The sequence below is a fragment of the Primulina tabacum genome, chromosome 15 (assembly GCF_025594145.1).
Source record: "Primulina tabacum isolate GXHZ01 chromosome 15, ASM2559414v2, whole genome shotgun sequence".
NCBI lineage: Eukaryota > Viridiplantae > Streptophyta > Magnoliopsida > Lamiales > Gesneriaceae > Primulina > Primulina tabacum.
Genome location: NC_134564.1, coordinates 1525840 through 1544377, shown reverse-complemented (window position 1 = coordinate 1544377; position 18538 = coordinate 1525840). Strand labels below are relative to the sequence as shown.

At 33.6% G+C, this 18538-nt stretch overlaps 2 protein-coding genes across 3 annotated transcripts; both read left to right on the top strand.

The window, feature by feature from the left end:
• Window positions 1–4181: 4181 nt before the first annotated feature.
• LOC142526811 (rop guanine nucleotide exchange factor 14-like) lies at window positions 4182–10160 on the top strand. Of its 2 annotated transcripts, XM_075631419.1 has the most exons (8): window positions 4182–4436; window positions 5673–5804; window positions 7872–8258; window positions 8350–8504; window positions 8588–8662; window positions 8746–9015; window positions 9211–9558; window positions 9648–10160. In XM_075631419.1, exons 2-8 carry the CDS (start codon window positions 5732–5734, stop codon window positions 10014–10016), a joined length of 1677 nt encoding a protein of 558 aa, XP_075487534.1. In that variant the 5' UTR covers window positions 4182–4436; window positions 5673–5731; the 3' UTR covers window positions 10017–10160. The 2 variants fall into 2 exon arrangements, with proteins under 2 accessions (XP_075487534.1, XP_075487535.1); XM_075631420.1 differs by lacking the exons at window positions 4182–4436; window positions 5673–5804 and adding an exon at window positions 6953–7119.
• Window positions 10161–11285: 1125 nt separating this feature from the next.
• Window positions 11286–12259, top strand: LOC142527083 (agamous-like MADS-box protein AGL80). The gene has a single exon (XM_075631800.1). It carries the CDS (start codon window positions 11519–11521, stop codon window positions 12257–12259), a length of 741 nt encoding a protein of 246 aa, XP_075487915.1. The 5' UTR covers window positions 11286–11518.
• The last annotated feature ends 6279 nt before the right edge of the window (window positions 12260–18538 follow it).

Sequence of the window (18538 nt, the reverse complement as noted above, 5' to 3'; positions counted from 1 at the left end):
TTGGTTGATACCGGCAGTTGGTCTCAAATTTACATTCAAAAACAATCAGCCTCAGAGTACAGAATTCAGAAACTAGTCTTTTATTCATGATACGAAATAAATCAATTGTCTGTTACAACTCGAATACTGATGTTTTACAGCGGAAATGTAAAACCAGACATAACAGTGTCTTAACAGGTACAACGGAATTAACATAAAATAAACTGAGAACAATAATCTTCTTCACCAGCCCCAGAACTGGATCTGCTCTTCTTCTTCTTCTTCTAATTTTTCTTCCTCGTTCTTATCTGAGATGGGTTTGATGGGTGAGTGATATGATCGTCACTCAGTAAGCAGGTGCGGCAATAACTCTCAGTTTTCGAAATCGTTTTCAACAGAAACAGTAATACAATAATATACATAAAACTCGTATTTTCATAACAGAAATCAGAATTCAGAATTTACAGGTTTCAGAAGAGATATCAGAATTGGTAAGCACTGAGTACGTTGGTGAATTTCATTGGCTAAATTGATATCAGTGCCCTATATGCTCTCTCCTCTAAGGGGTGAGGCCAGAATCAGAATCAGAATTCGGAAATGTTCAGAATATATATTCCTATCATTAGTTACTAGGAAGTTTCAGTGCTTCAAAATCATATATCAGAAATACACATACAGAAACTGTACTTTAAAACAGAATTATCAAACTGATTTCAAGATATTTATATGTAAGCCCACTTACCGTAATTTGCTTAAAGTTTCGGTTGAAGTCTACTGGAATTTGGCTGTTCTCGCTACTGGATTTTGCTGCTTGACAAAGGCACTCTCTCTTAACTCGAAATTTAAGTGATAATCTCAAAGCTTGTGTAACCCATTTCAGAGACTTGAGGGTGTTATTTATAGGCCAAAATCTGACTGTTAGCCTCCCTATTAATGATCATAATCTGCCATTAACAGCCTTTACTCCATGTTAATGAATCAGTAACTGTCTGCTGGAATTCGTTCTTCTGCTGCTGTATTCTGTCTGCTTCTAATCTGCTGGAAAGATACCAGCTTCTGAAATAATAGTTTCTGCTGGAAATCCGTCTGCTGGAAAATTATCATCTTCTGAATTATTGACTGTTGCTGGAATTGTTAGCTGCTGGAATTCGGTTCTCACAATTTTCTTGTGATGCATTCACCCTGCAACAATCTTCTTCCCTTTTTTGGGTCTAGGAAGAAAGACTTCATTGGAATTTAGGAGAATTGACTTTGGTTGAAACATAAAACTCATCATTTGATTGTCGAAATACTGAAAATTGAATTAAGAAAAATAGTAATTGTATATTGATATCATCATTTCTCCCTCGATACTTTCCTTGTTTGAATTTGAAATGAAATGAAAGAGTATGGTTGAGTTTTTTTAAATATGGCCATTGAAAATTTTTCATATATTTTTTAAAAAATTCAGTTTTTTTTCCCTTCCAATTTTTCGATTTTTAAAAGTTGAGATAAATCTGACCGTTGGTTTCATTTTATATATATAAAAAAATAATAAAAAAGAAAATTGAAATTCATCGTGCGGAGAGTCTCTGCACAGAGCCCACCATAAATATCACACGCGGATACGTCTGCGTGGTTCCTCGCCCCTTAAATTTGAAACGAGCGACCGACGCTTGCCTAAATCATGCTGTTAGGCTATTTTCAATCATGCTGTTAGATTTGAAATTTTTGCTCAACTTGTCTCCACTTAAAAAGGGATAATAAATACTCTTAAAATTTTGAAATCGATGTGTAACAGTTTAGTTTTTTTGAAATAATAATGTGCATACGAAAATCTGATATTTTTATGACAAAAACTTGTGTGAGACGGTCTCACGGATCAGTATTTTGTGAGACGGGTCTCTTATTTGAGTAATCAATGAAAAAATATTACTTTTTATGCTAAGAATATTACTTTTTATTGTGAATATTGATAGGGTTGACCTGTCTCACAGATAAAGATTCGTGAGACCGTCTCACAAGAGACCTACTCTATTTTTATGTGGCAAAAACTTGTGTGAGACGGTCTCACGGGTCGTATTTTCTAAGACGGATCTTTATTTGGATCATCCATGAAAAAGTGTAACTTTTTATGCTAATAATATTACTTTTTATTGTTAATATTGGTAGGGTTGACTCATCTCATAAATTAAGATCCGTGAAACGATCTCACATGAGACTTACTCTTTTTATATTATAGGTGCCAGTTTAATTTCTCAATAGAATTAACTTAAATTTTTTATTGAACAAGTCTTTAGTTGGGAAGAATACAGAATAAAATGCCCCTAAAAAAAAGGAACAGTGAATAATATTTTATATTTCTGAGATGACTGAAAAGTACATTATTGTTTAGTATTTTATTTTCTACTTATATTTTCAAAATTAAATAAAATTAATAAAACATATATTTAGTAGTTAAAGTGATATGATAAGATAATTTAGAGGAGTTAAATAAACTAATCAAGAAATTTGGAGTTTGAACCACTAAAGCAAGTGCAACTGAAGAGTGAAATTATAATGATTTTGATGCATATAAAATTAGATGAAATAGTAAAAACAATTTGAATCATAAAACTATTAAAATAGTAACGATTATAGTATTTAAAACAATAAACATTTATATATAAAAAAAAGTATATCTTCCATAAATCCCCAATGTAGAAATAAATAAACGAGGTTAAATTATGATAAAATGTAAAAAAATATTTTAATTTTTCCATAATAAACAATAGTATAACTTATTCATTGCAATCATAATATTTAATCAGAAACAGATCTATCATCCGACCAAATTTATTAAAAAATATTATTCAAATTTTTTTATCCTTAATAGTTATAAATCGACTAAACTCATCTTATGATTATAGACTCGTGAGATTATCACAAAAACTTTCTATTTTTAATATAAAAAATATTATTATTTATAATAGTTATAGATCGAATCAATCAATTATCTCATCACTTATTAATATTAAGGTAAAAACTTCTGTGAGACTCTCGGTCTCACGGATCGTATTTTGTCAGACAAATATCTTATTTGAGTCATCTACTAAAAAATATTATTTTTTATGCTAAGAGTATTACTTTATATCATGAATATAGGTAAGATTGAACCGTTTCACAGATAAAGATTCGTGAGATCGTCTCACAAGAGATCTGCTATAATATTAACTTGTTTTTTAGTCTTTTGATGATAGGGCCATTAATTGCACCCTTATTTAGACAGACCCAAGGTTCCCGCCTCACTCTCGTATACCTAATTACCTATAGCTATGTCTCACCCCGCTCCCCCATGCAGTCTATTAATTATTAACTAAAATTTTGCAAACGTATTTCTAGGTATATATTTTTTATTAAAGAAATCTTTTTTGCTTTAATAAAGTATTTATAAATTTTAAAAAACAATTATCATCAATCTTTTTATATTTAGCAATTACAAAATGTAATTTTTTTTTTACATCTTTTTTTTGGTCTAATGCCAAGCTAAACTTGGTCTTATTGTATAATAATTTAATTCAACCTATTATTTAAAACGTTAGTCGCATATGATTTTAGACATCGAAACGTGTAACACTAATGTAATAATTATTGTAGAAAAGTGAGTGGAAGATGAGTTGTAATTTTTGTTTGAATTTAAAATTTTGCCATTCTTTTTTTATCAAACGTCGTTTTTTAATGAATAGTTATTCTTGGAGTCTTATAATTTATTTATTCGCCAATGTTATTTTATAAAATAGAACTTTGAAATTAAGTTTCCCCGAGAAATTCATTACACACATGTATATAATATCAGGTTTGATATGCAACACTCGTCGATTTATATGAACCCTTATAAAATGACGTTTATTTATTTAATATATAGTTTTTGTATGTTTCATTTCCAATATTAACACATGAAAATTATATATTTATTACTATTATTAAGAATCTCTATAATAGAGACAAAAATGATGTCTTGATCTGTTTTTGGTTATTTCAATTTTGACTTTTATCTGATACCAATATTACATTTTTGTTTTTATTTTTTAATTAAAACAAACATTTTTGTTTTTATTTTTTAATTAAAACAAACATTTTTGTTTTTATATTTTTTAATTACAACGATTCAAATAATACTTTAGTCACACACGCATCGTTTGAGCAAAATAACTAGTATATTATAATCTCTCCTCGATGAAAAAACACACGCACACAGATGTAGTAAGTAGCATTCTTTCTTCACTTCCCTTTAATCTGCTAATTTTCTGACGCCATTAATACTATTTCATAATCCATTCAGCATTGCCTCAGCCTGTGTTATATTTATTCACACTCATTGCTTCAGAGTATCCAATCTTTACTTCTTCCCTGTATAAAGTATTCGATTCAATCACTATATATCTTGTTATTATTAATATTGTATAAAAGAAATCTCATTTGTGTGATCAGGCGTTCAGGTAGCCTCTCTCCTCCGTTCTCCGCGCTCTTTTTTCGAAATTTTACTCTTTTGTTAATGGGTTCTTTTTGTTTTTGTTTAAATGCCTCCATGATTAAGTGTTTTCGAAGTTTCAATCTTTTTTTGATGGGATTTTCTAGAATGTCCTTTGAGTGTGTTTGTGTGTGAAAATCCAAGATGTTCTTCCAATTCTACATGTGTAAAGTTATAACATTCTTCCCGAGTGTGTTTGTGTGTGTATGTGTGTGTGTGAAAATCCAAGATTTTTCTTCCAGAAAGATGTCTGGTTCTTGCTTGTTTCTTTCATGATCCACCGATTTTTCGACCAACTTTTTTTTTTCTTCTCTCAAGTTTCAAACTTTTCCCATTCTCCATGTCGACAAAAGCACCAGGATGTTCACGTAGGAAAACGCTTTGTAAGCAGTATGCGTTCCTTTTCTTTCCCAATATTTTTCACCTTCGCCCTTTTTTTCTCTTACACAGTCAAATGTAGTTTTTTAATGCAGAGGCTGACATTTAAACAAAGCCTCCTTTTGCACTCTTTTTTGCCTGAAGAAAAACTATTTCCGTTCCGTCAAAGCCTCTTTCAAGTCATCTTTTTCTTGCAAATTAATTCTAACATTGGAATTTTTTTTGTTATATTCTATGGATGCCCACTTGTTTTTTTCCTAACTAACTCGGACTGGATAAGTTCGTTCTGCTCCGAGTCAACTCGAGAAATGGCTTCGGGATTTGGATTTTATTTTTCTATTTTTTCATAGAGACGTTGCAGGTTTCAAAGAGAAACAAATCCTAAAATATTGCTACTTTCTTGATTCTTTATGAATGAAAAAGAGTGCACTATTTTTCTCTTAAACGTTTTGCTACTAAAATGCTACAAAATTTGGCAAATGTCATGTCTTGTATTCAATGTATTTATTGTTGAGTCTCCCTAGTCTATCTATCTATCTATCTAGTATGAAAAGTCTATAGAATATTTATTGACACCTGCACTGCATGTGATTGCATTTCATATGTTGGAACGCCATTGTCCCAAGTTTCCCTTGTATCAACGAATTCTTATTGTTCAAGAATTTTGTGGTCCTATTTTTGTTCACATTCACAAATGCACATTGCTGCTGGTAAAAGATTGGTTCTTGTGTCCTTTTTGTCAACCTAATTCTGGTTTCAGTTCCTGCATTGTGTTTTTCACTTTCTTATATGTGCATTAAAGATATTACTTTTTTTTTAAACTTAGGTGTGGTGTGTACTGAATAGCGTTGAATCCACAAATAATTAACCAAACAGGATTCAAAAATGATCATGAGGAGGCGACTTGCTTGTTGTTCCAGAGACAGGGAAATTAGCCTTGATTTTGATGAACAAGAGAGTACGTTCCTGTTTCTTGTCTCTTGACTTGGTGGTGATTTAGAATGTGAATAAAATGAATGATTATGTTTGATTCTTTGTATCTTTCTTAGTCATGGACAAAGTTAGTTTTTGGCTTAAATTCTATTACAAAGGTAACAACGGCAAACTAGTAGTAAACGGATCCTATAAGGGCAAGTATACATTTCGAAGTCGGGCCTAGGATCCGGATGGGGGCAAGACCAAGAATGGTGTATGGCTATGTGGTTTTTTGGGAAGAAAATCTTTCATTTTAATAGACTAATTGATGCTCGTAGGTGATGTTTACTATGCTAAAACATGGATATAAAGAGAGACTTTTATTGGTATTAAGCCTTTTTATATTGCAAGTCCGTCCCTCTCCTAAATGGTCCAGACCAAGAAAGATCTGAATATTTGTTTGGTGAAGGATGATGCCTATATTCTACGGTATATATGCTACATAATGCCCTTTTTATTTTTGGTGAAAGCTTCCTACCTTACAGGCTACAGCTCCATGTGCATTTTTTTCCAAGTGGGGTAACTCTGTTTATATTCTTAAATTTACACATTTATTTCACAGTCAGAAGTAGTTGTATGTCCCCCCTTTGACCATTAAAAAGAAGTTCAAAAATACGAGTAAAATATTATTCGAGAGGTTATTTTTATACTAAATCGATCTTGATTTACTTGTAGCTTTTGAGTTACTTCATCTACTAAAGGGTTATTTCTCGTTCTTGTTTTTAAAATGACAATTATTGGTGGAGGGACCCTTTATTTTGATGGCAATGAACTAGTGAGGCCCCCAGCATTTCAAATTTAACTTTTCAAAATGGTTTTTGAAATATAAATAAGAGGAAAAAGTTTTCACAACTTTCTGATAGATACCATTGTAAAGTGATAGAGATTTGTCAATAATTGTCCGTGATGGAGGCTGGAGGGAGCTTGTATGGCCCCTTGCTTATAATTTGAATGACATAAGTGGTGGACCTCACACTTAAATAATATTGGATTAAAATCACCATTACTGTTTCATTTGAAACTATACTTATATTTTCTCAAATAAAGAAAGTCATTGTCCTCCCACATGTATTCACAAAAATTGTTCCTTAATTAAATAATGGAATACGTATGTAATATAGATTCACTTACTTCTCCGTCTATTTCACGTTCTCTGTGTTTATGTGTCAAGTTTTGACTTTTAAGTTGAAAATATGATTAAATAATGCCCTCCTTAAGATCCTTTTAATTTTTATTTTCTTTATTCTAGTAAGTGACTCGACTACTAAATCCAAAGAGTAGAATAATGACACGAAGAGGTTTGTCTACTCTTTCATGGTTGCCCTTGCCCTTTGGTATCTAGATGTTGAGATGTCAGCCTAACTTCTTGACAAAATACAGAAGTTTGTGGATACAGTTGACTTTCCAGCTCTGTTTTTTGTAGTTTTTTTTCAAACTGAATCTTCCTGTCTCTCCGTAGAAATATGACATCAACTTTATCTCTCCTTCTATATGACATGTCTCACTACTGCATGTTTAGGCTTTTGTGACTTCTTATGTAAGAATCCGGGCAATGTTTGTGGATAATATTTCATATGTTTAGGCTTTTGTGACTTCTTATGTAAGAATCTGGGCAATGTTTCTGGTGTTTTCATCTGTGTATGTTGATTCATTGCGATTCAGGCAATTATAATGTTGTTTGCTTAGCGTTCGATTTGCTTCTTTGATGCTGGATGCCTCAAGAAAATTGGTCCACCCAGCATTATCATATTTATCCATTTAACTAGTAATCTTTTTTTACAAATAATCAATGACTTCTGTTAGAAATAGTTGGAAATTGAACGCCTGTTGAATGAACTGGAATATCGATTAGTTTATACTAGATATGAGAAAATGGTTTTGTTTATTTAAAATCTATAGTAGTACCACTAGTAGATATTTATTATCTTCAATCCTTTCACGCTGCAGTCGCCGGAACATGAAAATTTGTATCTGCACTACTCTGACATGATAGTTTTCTAACTGTAAGCCCCTCCATCATGAATTACTAAATTGAAGCATGAATATTCAGGAATAATGACATACAATGGTCTCGAGAGCTGCATTCTCAACAATGTCCCGTATGATAATGAAAGTGTCACTAGCAGAGGAGAAGGGTGCGTCACAGATTCCTTTGACGATGATTCTAGCTACTCTTCTAGCAATAATGCTTTTGGATCATTCTCTTCTCTCTGGGAGATAATGAAGAAAGATGATCAGTGTCAAGATGAAAGGAAATCTTCAGCAAGATCACAACATCTCCGCGAAAAAGAAAAACTAGACTATACTAATCGATTTAGGGATGTTGAAACATTGAAAGAGACTTTTGCCAAGCTACTGCTTGGGGAGGATCTTACTGGAGGTACCAAGGGAGTGTCCTCTGCATTAGCTTTATCCAATGGAATAACAAATCTAGCAGGTGCCTAACTACTTATCACTCATCTGGAATCAATCTTTATAATCAGTTTAATCTTCTTAATGTCGTTTCGTTCGCATCGGGTTTATCGCAGCTTCTGTTTTTGGCGAGCTTTGGAAGTTGGAGCCACTGCCTGAGGAAAGGAAAAATAACTGGCATAAAGAAATGAATTGGTTGCTGTCCCCGACTAGCTATATGGTTGAGTTGGTTCCGGCCAAACAAAGAGGCACCAATGGCCGAACACTGGAGGTATTTCATCTTTTAACCGAGTCAAAGGTCATGTCCTCCCTTGTTGGTTCATCCTGCTAATAAAATCACTGGTTTTGGTGTAGATAATGACCCCAAAAGCTCGAGCAGACATCCATATGAATCTTCCAGCATTGCAGAAGCTGGATTCCATGCTCATTGTATGTAGTCTCTTCTTTCATAAAGCAATCTTCTTTTGTTTGTTCCGCCTATAATTCACTTGTTTGATTTCTTAACCCTCCAGGACACACTTGATTCAATGACCAATACAGAATTTTGGTACTCAGAAGTAGGTAGCCAAGCAGAAGGAAGAAGCCTGAGTGGTGGGCATGGTCAAAGATGGTGGCTTCCGTCTCCTCGGGTACCTAAAGTTGGACTCTCGGACACAGAAAGAAAGAGATTATTGCATCAGGGTAAATTGGTCTATCAAGTTTTCAAGGCTGCAAGATCGATCAATGAAAATGTTTTGGTAGAAATGCCGATTCCTACTATCATCAAGGATGCACTTCCAAAGGCAAGGAAGCTCTAGAAATCTTGAGATTTTATAGCTGTTGCATGACACGTTCTTTGATTTCTTTTGTTAATTGATTCGTATACCTTTTCGATGTCTTCATCTCTCTTTTATGCTTGATCTGCCCGACGGTAGCTTGAAAATTTTTAATTTATTTTTCAATGATGTCGACTCCCATTCTCTTGTGTATCGTTTCAGTCAGCAAAGGCAAATCTTAGTGAGGAACTCTTCAAGATATTGACTGCAGATTCAACCTCAGTCGATGAGATGATCGATTGTTTAAATCTGAAATCCGACCAAGGTGCTCTGGAAGCTATTAACAGATTAGAAGCAGCTATACTTTCATGGAAAGAGAGAATCAACGAGCAATACAGCAAAAAATCTCCGGTCCGAACATCATGGTCTTTTGTCAAAGATTCTTTATCTGAGCTGGATAAGACAGAGTCATTGGTGAACCGGGCGGAAATGCTTCTGCAGCAGCTCAAGAACAGATACCCAAATCTTCCTCGAACATTCCTTGATGTCACAAAAGTCCAATACGGAAAGGTTAGTTACGATTTACTTTACCAAGAATTTTCAAATTTCTTGACTCATTTATCATCAGAGTTTGAAACTATTTAGTTGGTTATTTGTAGGACGTGGGGCACTCTATTCTTGAAGCCTATTCCCGAGTTTTAGCCAACTTGGCGTTCAGCATTCTGTCCCGAATAGGAGATATTCTACAAGAAGATGTCATCAGTAACCCAAATTCGCCGGTGGCAATGTCTCACCTTGTTGGAGCCAAGATCCCTGGAATATCAGACAGCCCTGTGCTCGATCGAGTAAGACACTCCTTGATTCATCAGTTGAATAGCACTGATAAAAAATCTCGCAATTCCAACGTTGAAACTCAGTATGAAGAAGAAGCTAGAATAACTTCTGTGACTGCAACACCGAGTCGAAGCCGAGTTTGGTGCATTGGTAGAGAGGCTTGCCACAATATATCAGCTCAGAATTCTCCATGAAAAATCGAGTTCTGTAAATAATACATAAGTAATGGATATGTTATGGATATTGTCAGATATTTCTACGAGTTTTAATAGAAGTATCTGTTTAACAAATGAAATTTGACTGCCATATCCGACACAAGGAAATTTCATCTTTTGACCGTATTCGAAATGATTCGTTACTACTTGTTGGTTGCATGGGGATATGACACATTTTTTGTCTTCTAATTTATATTTTCTTTTTTGGTGTTGACGGTGAATTTGTATTTTTAATTTTGCAAATTACATGTTTTTTTTTCATTTTTGATCCTGTTGCGATGAATATTCAAATTTAGTAATGTAATTTATATATTTTTTCATTTTTAGTCATGTAACTTGTGTATTGTTTTTATTTTTTGAACTTTTTTTTATTTGCAAACATAGTAGAATTCTCTAAAAAACAAAAAATGTAAAAAAAAAATACAAGTTACAAAACTAAAAATACAAATGTATTGTTAACATGACCAAAAATAGAGAAAAAAATTAAAATTACAAGACAAAAATGTAATTTGCACATTTTGTACTCGATCTTTGACTTGAGCGGCTGAAGAATTTTATCGAGAGAAACCTTGGTGGCTTCGTTCATACGAGGAAAGCCATTACTATTATTTGAGCGGGCTTTGAAGAAGTGGTTGATAATGGTTAAAGCATGTCTAGCATAACTTATGCATGGTGATGAGTTCACGTCATATTTTGTGACATAAAAAATAAAAAGAAATTACATATTAAGCACAATTTTTTATTGCATTTTGAATTTTAAATCATTAACGATATGATATATATCCTGCATAAATTATAAATCTATATGTTATTTGTATGTATACAACGTAAATTATCAACGAGAATTATAACTGACTCACTATTTATGTCAATTTTGTAAAGTTAATAAATTTATAATAACGATTTAAAATTTAAAAATATTTAAAAATACAAAAAAAAAAAACTAATAATAAATCAAAAAATAATAGAAAATAAAAAAGTACCAATTATAATTATGTGTATTTTTCTAATTAGTACATGCTTCAAAAGGGCTTGATCAAATATATTCCAAGTTTATATGATGAAGTATAGTTGAATTCGTCAAATTTTAATTATTTGTATTTTTGTTTTCGTTTTATGTATGTGTAATTTTTAATTATGTTCTAAAATTTAATTATGTGTAGTTGTATATTTTAATTATGTCTAATTTGTAAATAAATGAATTAACAGTGTCAAATTAACATCATGCATGTGTCTATTAACCGATACATTAATAGATATATACACATATCTTCGAGCAATAATTTGAATGATATGAAGATATTAAAATTCTTACCAAAATCTTGGAAAACATTACTCCCAAAATCTCCCCTCTTAATCTCAAACAAATCCCACGAACCCTTATATATAGCAACACCATTTCCCATTTCAGAAACCAAACCCAACCTTCCTCACAGATCACATACACTACCATATCCACCATTTGTTCTTCCGTTACTGCAATGACAAGAAAGAAGGTGAAGCTCTCATTCATCACAAATGATTCGTCCCGAAAAGCGACGTACAAGAAAAGAAAGAAAGGGCTCATGAAGAAGGTGAGCGAGCTAAGCACCCTGTGCGGGATCGACGCATGCGCCATCGTGTACAGTCCTTACGAGTCCACTCCCGACGTCTGGCCAGCTGATCCACGAGCAGCGCAACGTGTGATAGCGCAGTTCAGGCAGGTGCCGGAGATGGAGCAAAGCAAGAAAATGGTGAACCAAGAGTCTTTTATCCGAGGCCGGATCGCGAAGGCGGCTGAGCAGATCAAGAAACTGCAGAAAGATAACCGCGAGAAGGAGATTACTCATCTTATGTATCAGTGTTTGACGGGTAAGGGGTTGCAGGGATTGGCGGTACCGGAGTTGAATGATATGGGGTGGTTGCTTGATCAGAATTTGAAGGAGATTTGTAAGAGGATTGAGATGCTTAAGAAGGAGGAGGCGCCTCCGTCTAAGAGGGCAGCATTGGAGCAGAAGCCGGCAGTGGAGGAGTTAGGAGGGATGGAGCGGGCACAGCAGCCAATGTGGTTTCCGGATTGGATGGGGAGTACGAGTTATCAGCAGCAGCAAATGGGAGGATTGCTGGGGTATGGCTGCGGTGGTGGTGCGAGTGGTGGCGGTGGCGGAGACGGGATGATGCTGCCGTTTAGTGATGGTGGTAATCATAATCCTTCCCTGTGGTCTCATGGCTTCTTCCCCTGAGAATTGCATGGGACAATCCACTAAGCCACACTACTTTATAGTTTATATTTATTTTAAAATAAAATAGTTAAAAGATTGTGAAATTTGAATCCTCTCGTTTGCTGGAATTTGTATGTGATGATTGCTTTTATCATTTCTTTATTTAGCAAATTATTGGGTCATATATTATAGATGGAGATTAATAGATTGGTGAATTTTGAAAAGCGAAGTGGATTTAACAAGATAACACCTAATATACAAAAGAAACCGAGACGAAATTTCATGTTCGAGATCTAATTATAACAAAAATATTTCCTCTAACTCCAAAAAAATTGTAAATCTTTACGATGAATTGAGGAGGATTAACATGTGGTTACCTAGGGATTACAATAAACATTTTTACAAATTACGTACGATTGTATTTATAAACATGGCATGCCTAGAACTTTGATTGTGGCTTATTACTTTTCCCATGTATGTTATTTGAAACATAATTTATATTCTTCAGAAAAACTTTAAAAATTATATAGAATAGAATATATAATTAATTTTTTGGTTTAATAAAATTTTTTCAAATATATTTTAAATTTAGCGAATTTTACAGGTATCCCAATAATATAACAATTGATAATCATTTCTCCCCATTCAAATTATCATCATATATTAATCACTCGTCCATATATAGGAGGAGAACATTATGTTCAGTTTAATTTTTTTTCTACATATTTATTAATATCTAAATCATATTGAAAATCAGATTCTCGTTCTTTAGTTTTGTTAGATTCATTTAGTCATGTTTAACGGGTTGTACGTGTTGGTCGAAATCGGTAAGAGATCGATCAAAATTTGATATTCTAATTGAATTAGATTGGTTTTTTAAAAACTTGATCTAGAACCTGAACCAATCCGGTCCGCTCAAACCCGGAATCGACTCCTGCTAGTCCGGAACCGGTTTAGACCCGGTTTCATAGCTGCTTTTATTATTATAATTACTTATTGCACTATAATTCTTATGAGAAAATAGTTTGATGCAATACATTTTTTTTAAAAAAATTAATGAAACCAATAGAACCAAACTGATGTACATATTTCAATATATCAACGATAATCAAAATCAAATTGAAGGTAATTGCAATGGCTAAATTTGCAATTATAATTTTTAAGCAATGTTTATTTTTTATGAGTAATTAGTTTTTTCAAATTTTTTATCATTGTTTCCCCCCTACAAATACTTTATAATATGAAACGGGTTAAATCGGATCTTTACCCGGTGCTACTTTTTTCTAATTTGGTTAACAATCCGATAAAAAATGGTGCAATCAATTTCGTGTTTACTCGGTTTTGGATTGGATTATAGACTCAATTCGGTAAATCCAAAACGGGTAATCTAATATACTACCAGATAGGTCTTGTTCCATTATTTTATAACCCGAAATCCGGTCACGTCCTGTAATATGCCTAGACTCATGCAACCATATTTTATTTACGCAACATTATATATATTTATAAATAAAACATACAGATATATACATCTCCATGTTGATTAAATATAGATGATTGGATCATTTAATTTTCTTAAAATATTCATTCGAGTTCCTACGTGGATTATTGCTTTGTATTTCGGATTTTTCTATACTACACCTAAAATATTTCTACTCTCCTGATGTGGTGAAATTTTGGTCGTTGGATTATCAACACACCTTATGTCAAATTTCATTAAAATATGAGAGATTTACATGATTTAATGATTTTGAATATTGTTTGGAATTAGATTATTTTGAAACATTAAGACTCATTTTGTTACCTATTAGAATCGAAGAATATGTTTAGCATTATCTTAGATGATCGTTTCTTACGCATCTTTAAGTGACACTACAAAAAAAAAAAAATTAGCGACGGATCAACAAATTGTCGGTAAAGTCAGCGTCGCTACATATGACTGACGGTTTTTCGAAATCTGTCGCTAATTAGCGGCAGTTTTTCCGTCGCTATATCCTTGATGAAAAACACATTGAGTTTTCACACGATGCCACAGGATCAATATTTTCATCACCTAAATTATATATTTTCCTCTTTTCTAGAAACTCTCACGTCTCTTTCAGTCTCTTAACATGTCTTTGAAACTTCAAAAAGATCTGTCGTCTCGATGAAATCTGCCCCATTGCAAGATGTGAATCTCAGTCCGACGATTGGTGATTTTTAAAACATTCAGATCAAACATCGTTTGGACGGAAAGAACTGCATGAAGTGGTCTCGATTTGTCAGGACTTATTTGAAAGGGAAAGGAAGACTCAGCCATCTCGACGCAGGGCACAAACCCAAAGAAAAAGGCTTTGAAGCATGGGATGAAGTTGATTTTTTGTTCATGTCGTCATGGCTATGGGATTCAATGGATCCCAAAATCAGTGACTCGGTCTATGAAATCAAGATAAAAGTGTTTTCAACCAAACAAGGAAGAAAATCCATCACAGAGTATGCAACCCAACTCCAAAATTTGTGGCAAGAGCTCGACCATTATCGAGTCGTTGCCATGAAATTCCATGAAGATTCCACAACCCTGAAAAACTTTATTGATAAGGATAGAGTTTATGAATTCTTAGCTGGATTGAACCCTGAATTTGACCAAGTTAGGGTCCAAATGCTTTGAAAGGATGAGATATTGTCCTTGTAAGAAACAATTTTTTGATCAATCGTATGCTGAAGAAAGTCGAAGAGGTGTGATGCTTGAGTCTAAAAATGTAGAAGGATCAGCAATGATAATAACTCTAGATCGTTAGATTCAGGGATTATAGAAAGGAAGGAATGTCAAAAGCAGGGGCGGAGCTAGAATTTTGATTCAGTGTAGGCTATGGTATACTATAATTAATAAAACAAAAAAATATTTTAATAATAAAACATAACAAAATAACTACCTTACAATTGTTCTTTTCGAGTCTTTATATTTTGAAATCTTTGTACAAAATATTCATTACCAACAGTCAGAAATATATCTTTCTCTACATAGACAATGAGACTATCATTCATCCAATTATCACTTATTCGATTGTGCAACCTGTCTTTCACGATTCTCATGACAGAAAACACCCTCTCTACTGTCTCCGTTGCAACCGGTAGAATTAATGACAATGTCAAAAGCTTATAAACCAACAGGTACACCATATTTTTCTTTGACATAACTAACTTCTCCTAAAGATTACCAATCCCTTTCAATCCTTGAAATGCTTTGTTAGAACGCATATCACATATATAAGTTTCAAGTTGAACATCAAGTGTGAGGATATCAAATCTTGTGCAAAACTGATTGAATATGCTCATCTTGATTCATCAAAGCTTCACAATTCATTCGAGCTTTATGATGTTCGTTGTCATGCTAGCCAACATGAATATTTAACCTATCTTTACACTTTCAATTTGTGAATCATTCACTAACAAAAGCCTCCCCTTCCGCTTGTTTTCCCTTAGTTGTTTTGAAGAGATAACAATACAAACAATATGCGGCATTTTTTTCCACACTATACTCCAACCAATCACCAAATTCATTAAACCATGAAAGATTGAACCGTCTACATTGGCTAACTCCAAATCTTCTTTTTGGGAATTCATAACCTGAAGGTTGACATGGACCTTTTTGCAAATATGCCCTTCGAACTTGATCCCTAATATTAATATTATATGCAAAAATTGGAGTCCTAAGTCCAGGATCTGCCGGTAGTTGTGAGAAATCAAATTCTTCAACCCTAACATTTCCAATGCTTTGTACTTCTGGTTCTGGATCTTTTCTTTTAAAAAATTTATGCATTGTAAATATTGATTTCTTGATAAATAAAAAATTATAATATATTTAGCTATATATATATTATATATATTTATAAAACAAATCGCAATGATTTCTTTTTAAAGTCGCTATATTTGTTTATGTATTTTTTTGCTAGTTTAATACTTTACAAAATGTGCCAAGATGATTAGAAAATGCAAGATTGAAACAATTACGAAGCTATCAACATATAAATCATAATCAATATCTATCACCACGTTATTAAATAACAACCAATAGATTATATAAAAGTATTAGAGACGCAAATTAGAAATAAACGGAACACACTAAATAGGGGAAAAACAACATCGAACAAATATTAAAATAACAAACACCACTTTTGAAATTATAAAGAAAATAAAATGAAAATTAAAGCATAAAATTAAAAGTTCTGAATTTATACCTAACTTAGGCAGTTAAAGCTAATCAATTGAAGCCGTCTTCTTGTTCCCTTTTGTTTTAAGCATCAACAAAACTCTAATAAGCTTCGTCCCTAAAATCAATGCATTGACTTCAAATTCCAGACGATATGAGAGGATGGTCTAAAAATACCAATAATGACGGAAGAAAGAAAATATATATATGCGAGAACTTTTTATCGAATTTCTATTGCCTTTGAAGACGTAAATCCAACGGAAAGTTCCAAGTCATGTGCATGTATGCATGGAGGCTTGTGCAGAGGGTTTTAAAAAAAATAAAAGTGGCCCAACTAAATTTAAAATAGTATTAATTTTTTTTGGCCCAGTGTTTGCCTCTGGTCAAAAGTGACTGGACACACTAAAGACAAGTGCTGGAAACTTCATGGTAGAAACAAGGTAGGGAATCAGCAAGGGTGCAGCACAAGTCAAGCCAAACTCAGTACTAACCAGCTAAGTCAATAAGGCAGTCTAAAATTTAATGAACTCGCGGTAAGGAAGAATTTCAGAAATTACGAGGACTCCTTGGACCCATGGAGAAAAACAACGGCACTTGCTATCTTGTTCATTCAGGTACGTCTCTTATATATCTTGGATTAAATGTCTCGTACTACTATTAAAGATTCATGGATTGTCGACTAAGGAGCTACAAATCATATGACATAGTACTCCCCACTTAAATTCACCAACTACACATCAGATCCTAGTAACCTAAAGAATACCGTAGCCGATGGCTCGCTCTCAACAGTTTTTGGGATTGGTGATATCCAAATTAACTCCTAAATCACTCTTAAAAATGTTTTTCAAGTGCCTATATTATCTACCAGCTTAATATCTATCAAGAAACTTACATCTGACCTAAACTACAACGTTCTTAACATTGACCATCTGTTGAACCAACCCGGGTCCCAACATCTTTCTTTCACCTACTTCATCCCAAAACAAAGGTGATCGACACCTTCTCCCATACAAAGCTTCATAAGATGCCATGCCAATCGAGGACTGATACCTGTTATTATAAGTGAATTCTACAAGAGGCAACTTCAAATCCCAACTACAAGGAAAATCAATAATGCATGCCCTTAACATATCCTCAAGAATCTGAATAACTCTTTCTGATTGTCCGTCACTCTGAGGATGATAATCTGTGCTAAAGGCCAAATTTGTACCCAAAGCTCTATGCAAACTCTTCCAGAACTCATATGTAAACCATAGATCACGATCTGAAACCATTGATACTGGTATCCCATGAAGTCTAACAATCTCTTGGACATAAGCCTCAGCATAATTATTCATCGAATAATTTGTTTTGACGAGAAAGAAATGCGATGACTTAGTCAAAAGATCAACAATAACCCAAATCGAATTATAACCTTTCTGCGTCCTTGGGAGTCCGACAACAAAGTCCATTGTGATCTGCTCCCATTTCCATTGAGGTGTCGGCAATGATTGCAACAATCCTGCCGGTCACTAATGCTCAATCTTAACCCTGCATCTTGATGATAAAGTGCTCAGAGAAGTCTCATCTGAGACAACTGCAGCCGACCTGTGGAAGAAACTAGAAGACTTGTATCTCACCAAATCTCTACAAGATCGTATTTACCTGAAGAGCAAATTGTTTGGATTCAAGATGAATGAAACAAAGACAACTACTGATAATATGGATGAGTTCAACAAGCTGTTACTTGACCTTGAAAATATTGGGATCAAGATTGATGATGAGGATAAAGCCATTATCCTTTTGAACTCTCTTCCAAAATCCTATTCCACTTTCGTTGAAACTTTAAAATATGCCAGAGATTCACTCTCCTTGAATGATGTACAGAAGGCCTTAAGATCCAAAGAATATGATGCACTTACTGAAAACAAATCTCTACCAATTGCAAACAGTCTTCTGGTGCGGGGAAGGCCTGATTTTAGAATTGACAGAAGGAAATCTTGGAGCAAATCTAGGAGCAAGTCAAGGAATAAGATCACTAAGGGCAAATGCTTCCATTGTCAAAAGGAAGGGCATTATAGAAGAGAATGTCCAGAAAGAAAGAAAGGTCAAGAAAATTTCAGAAATCATGG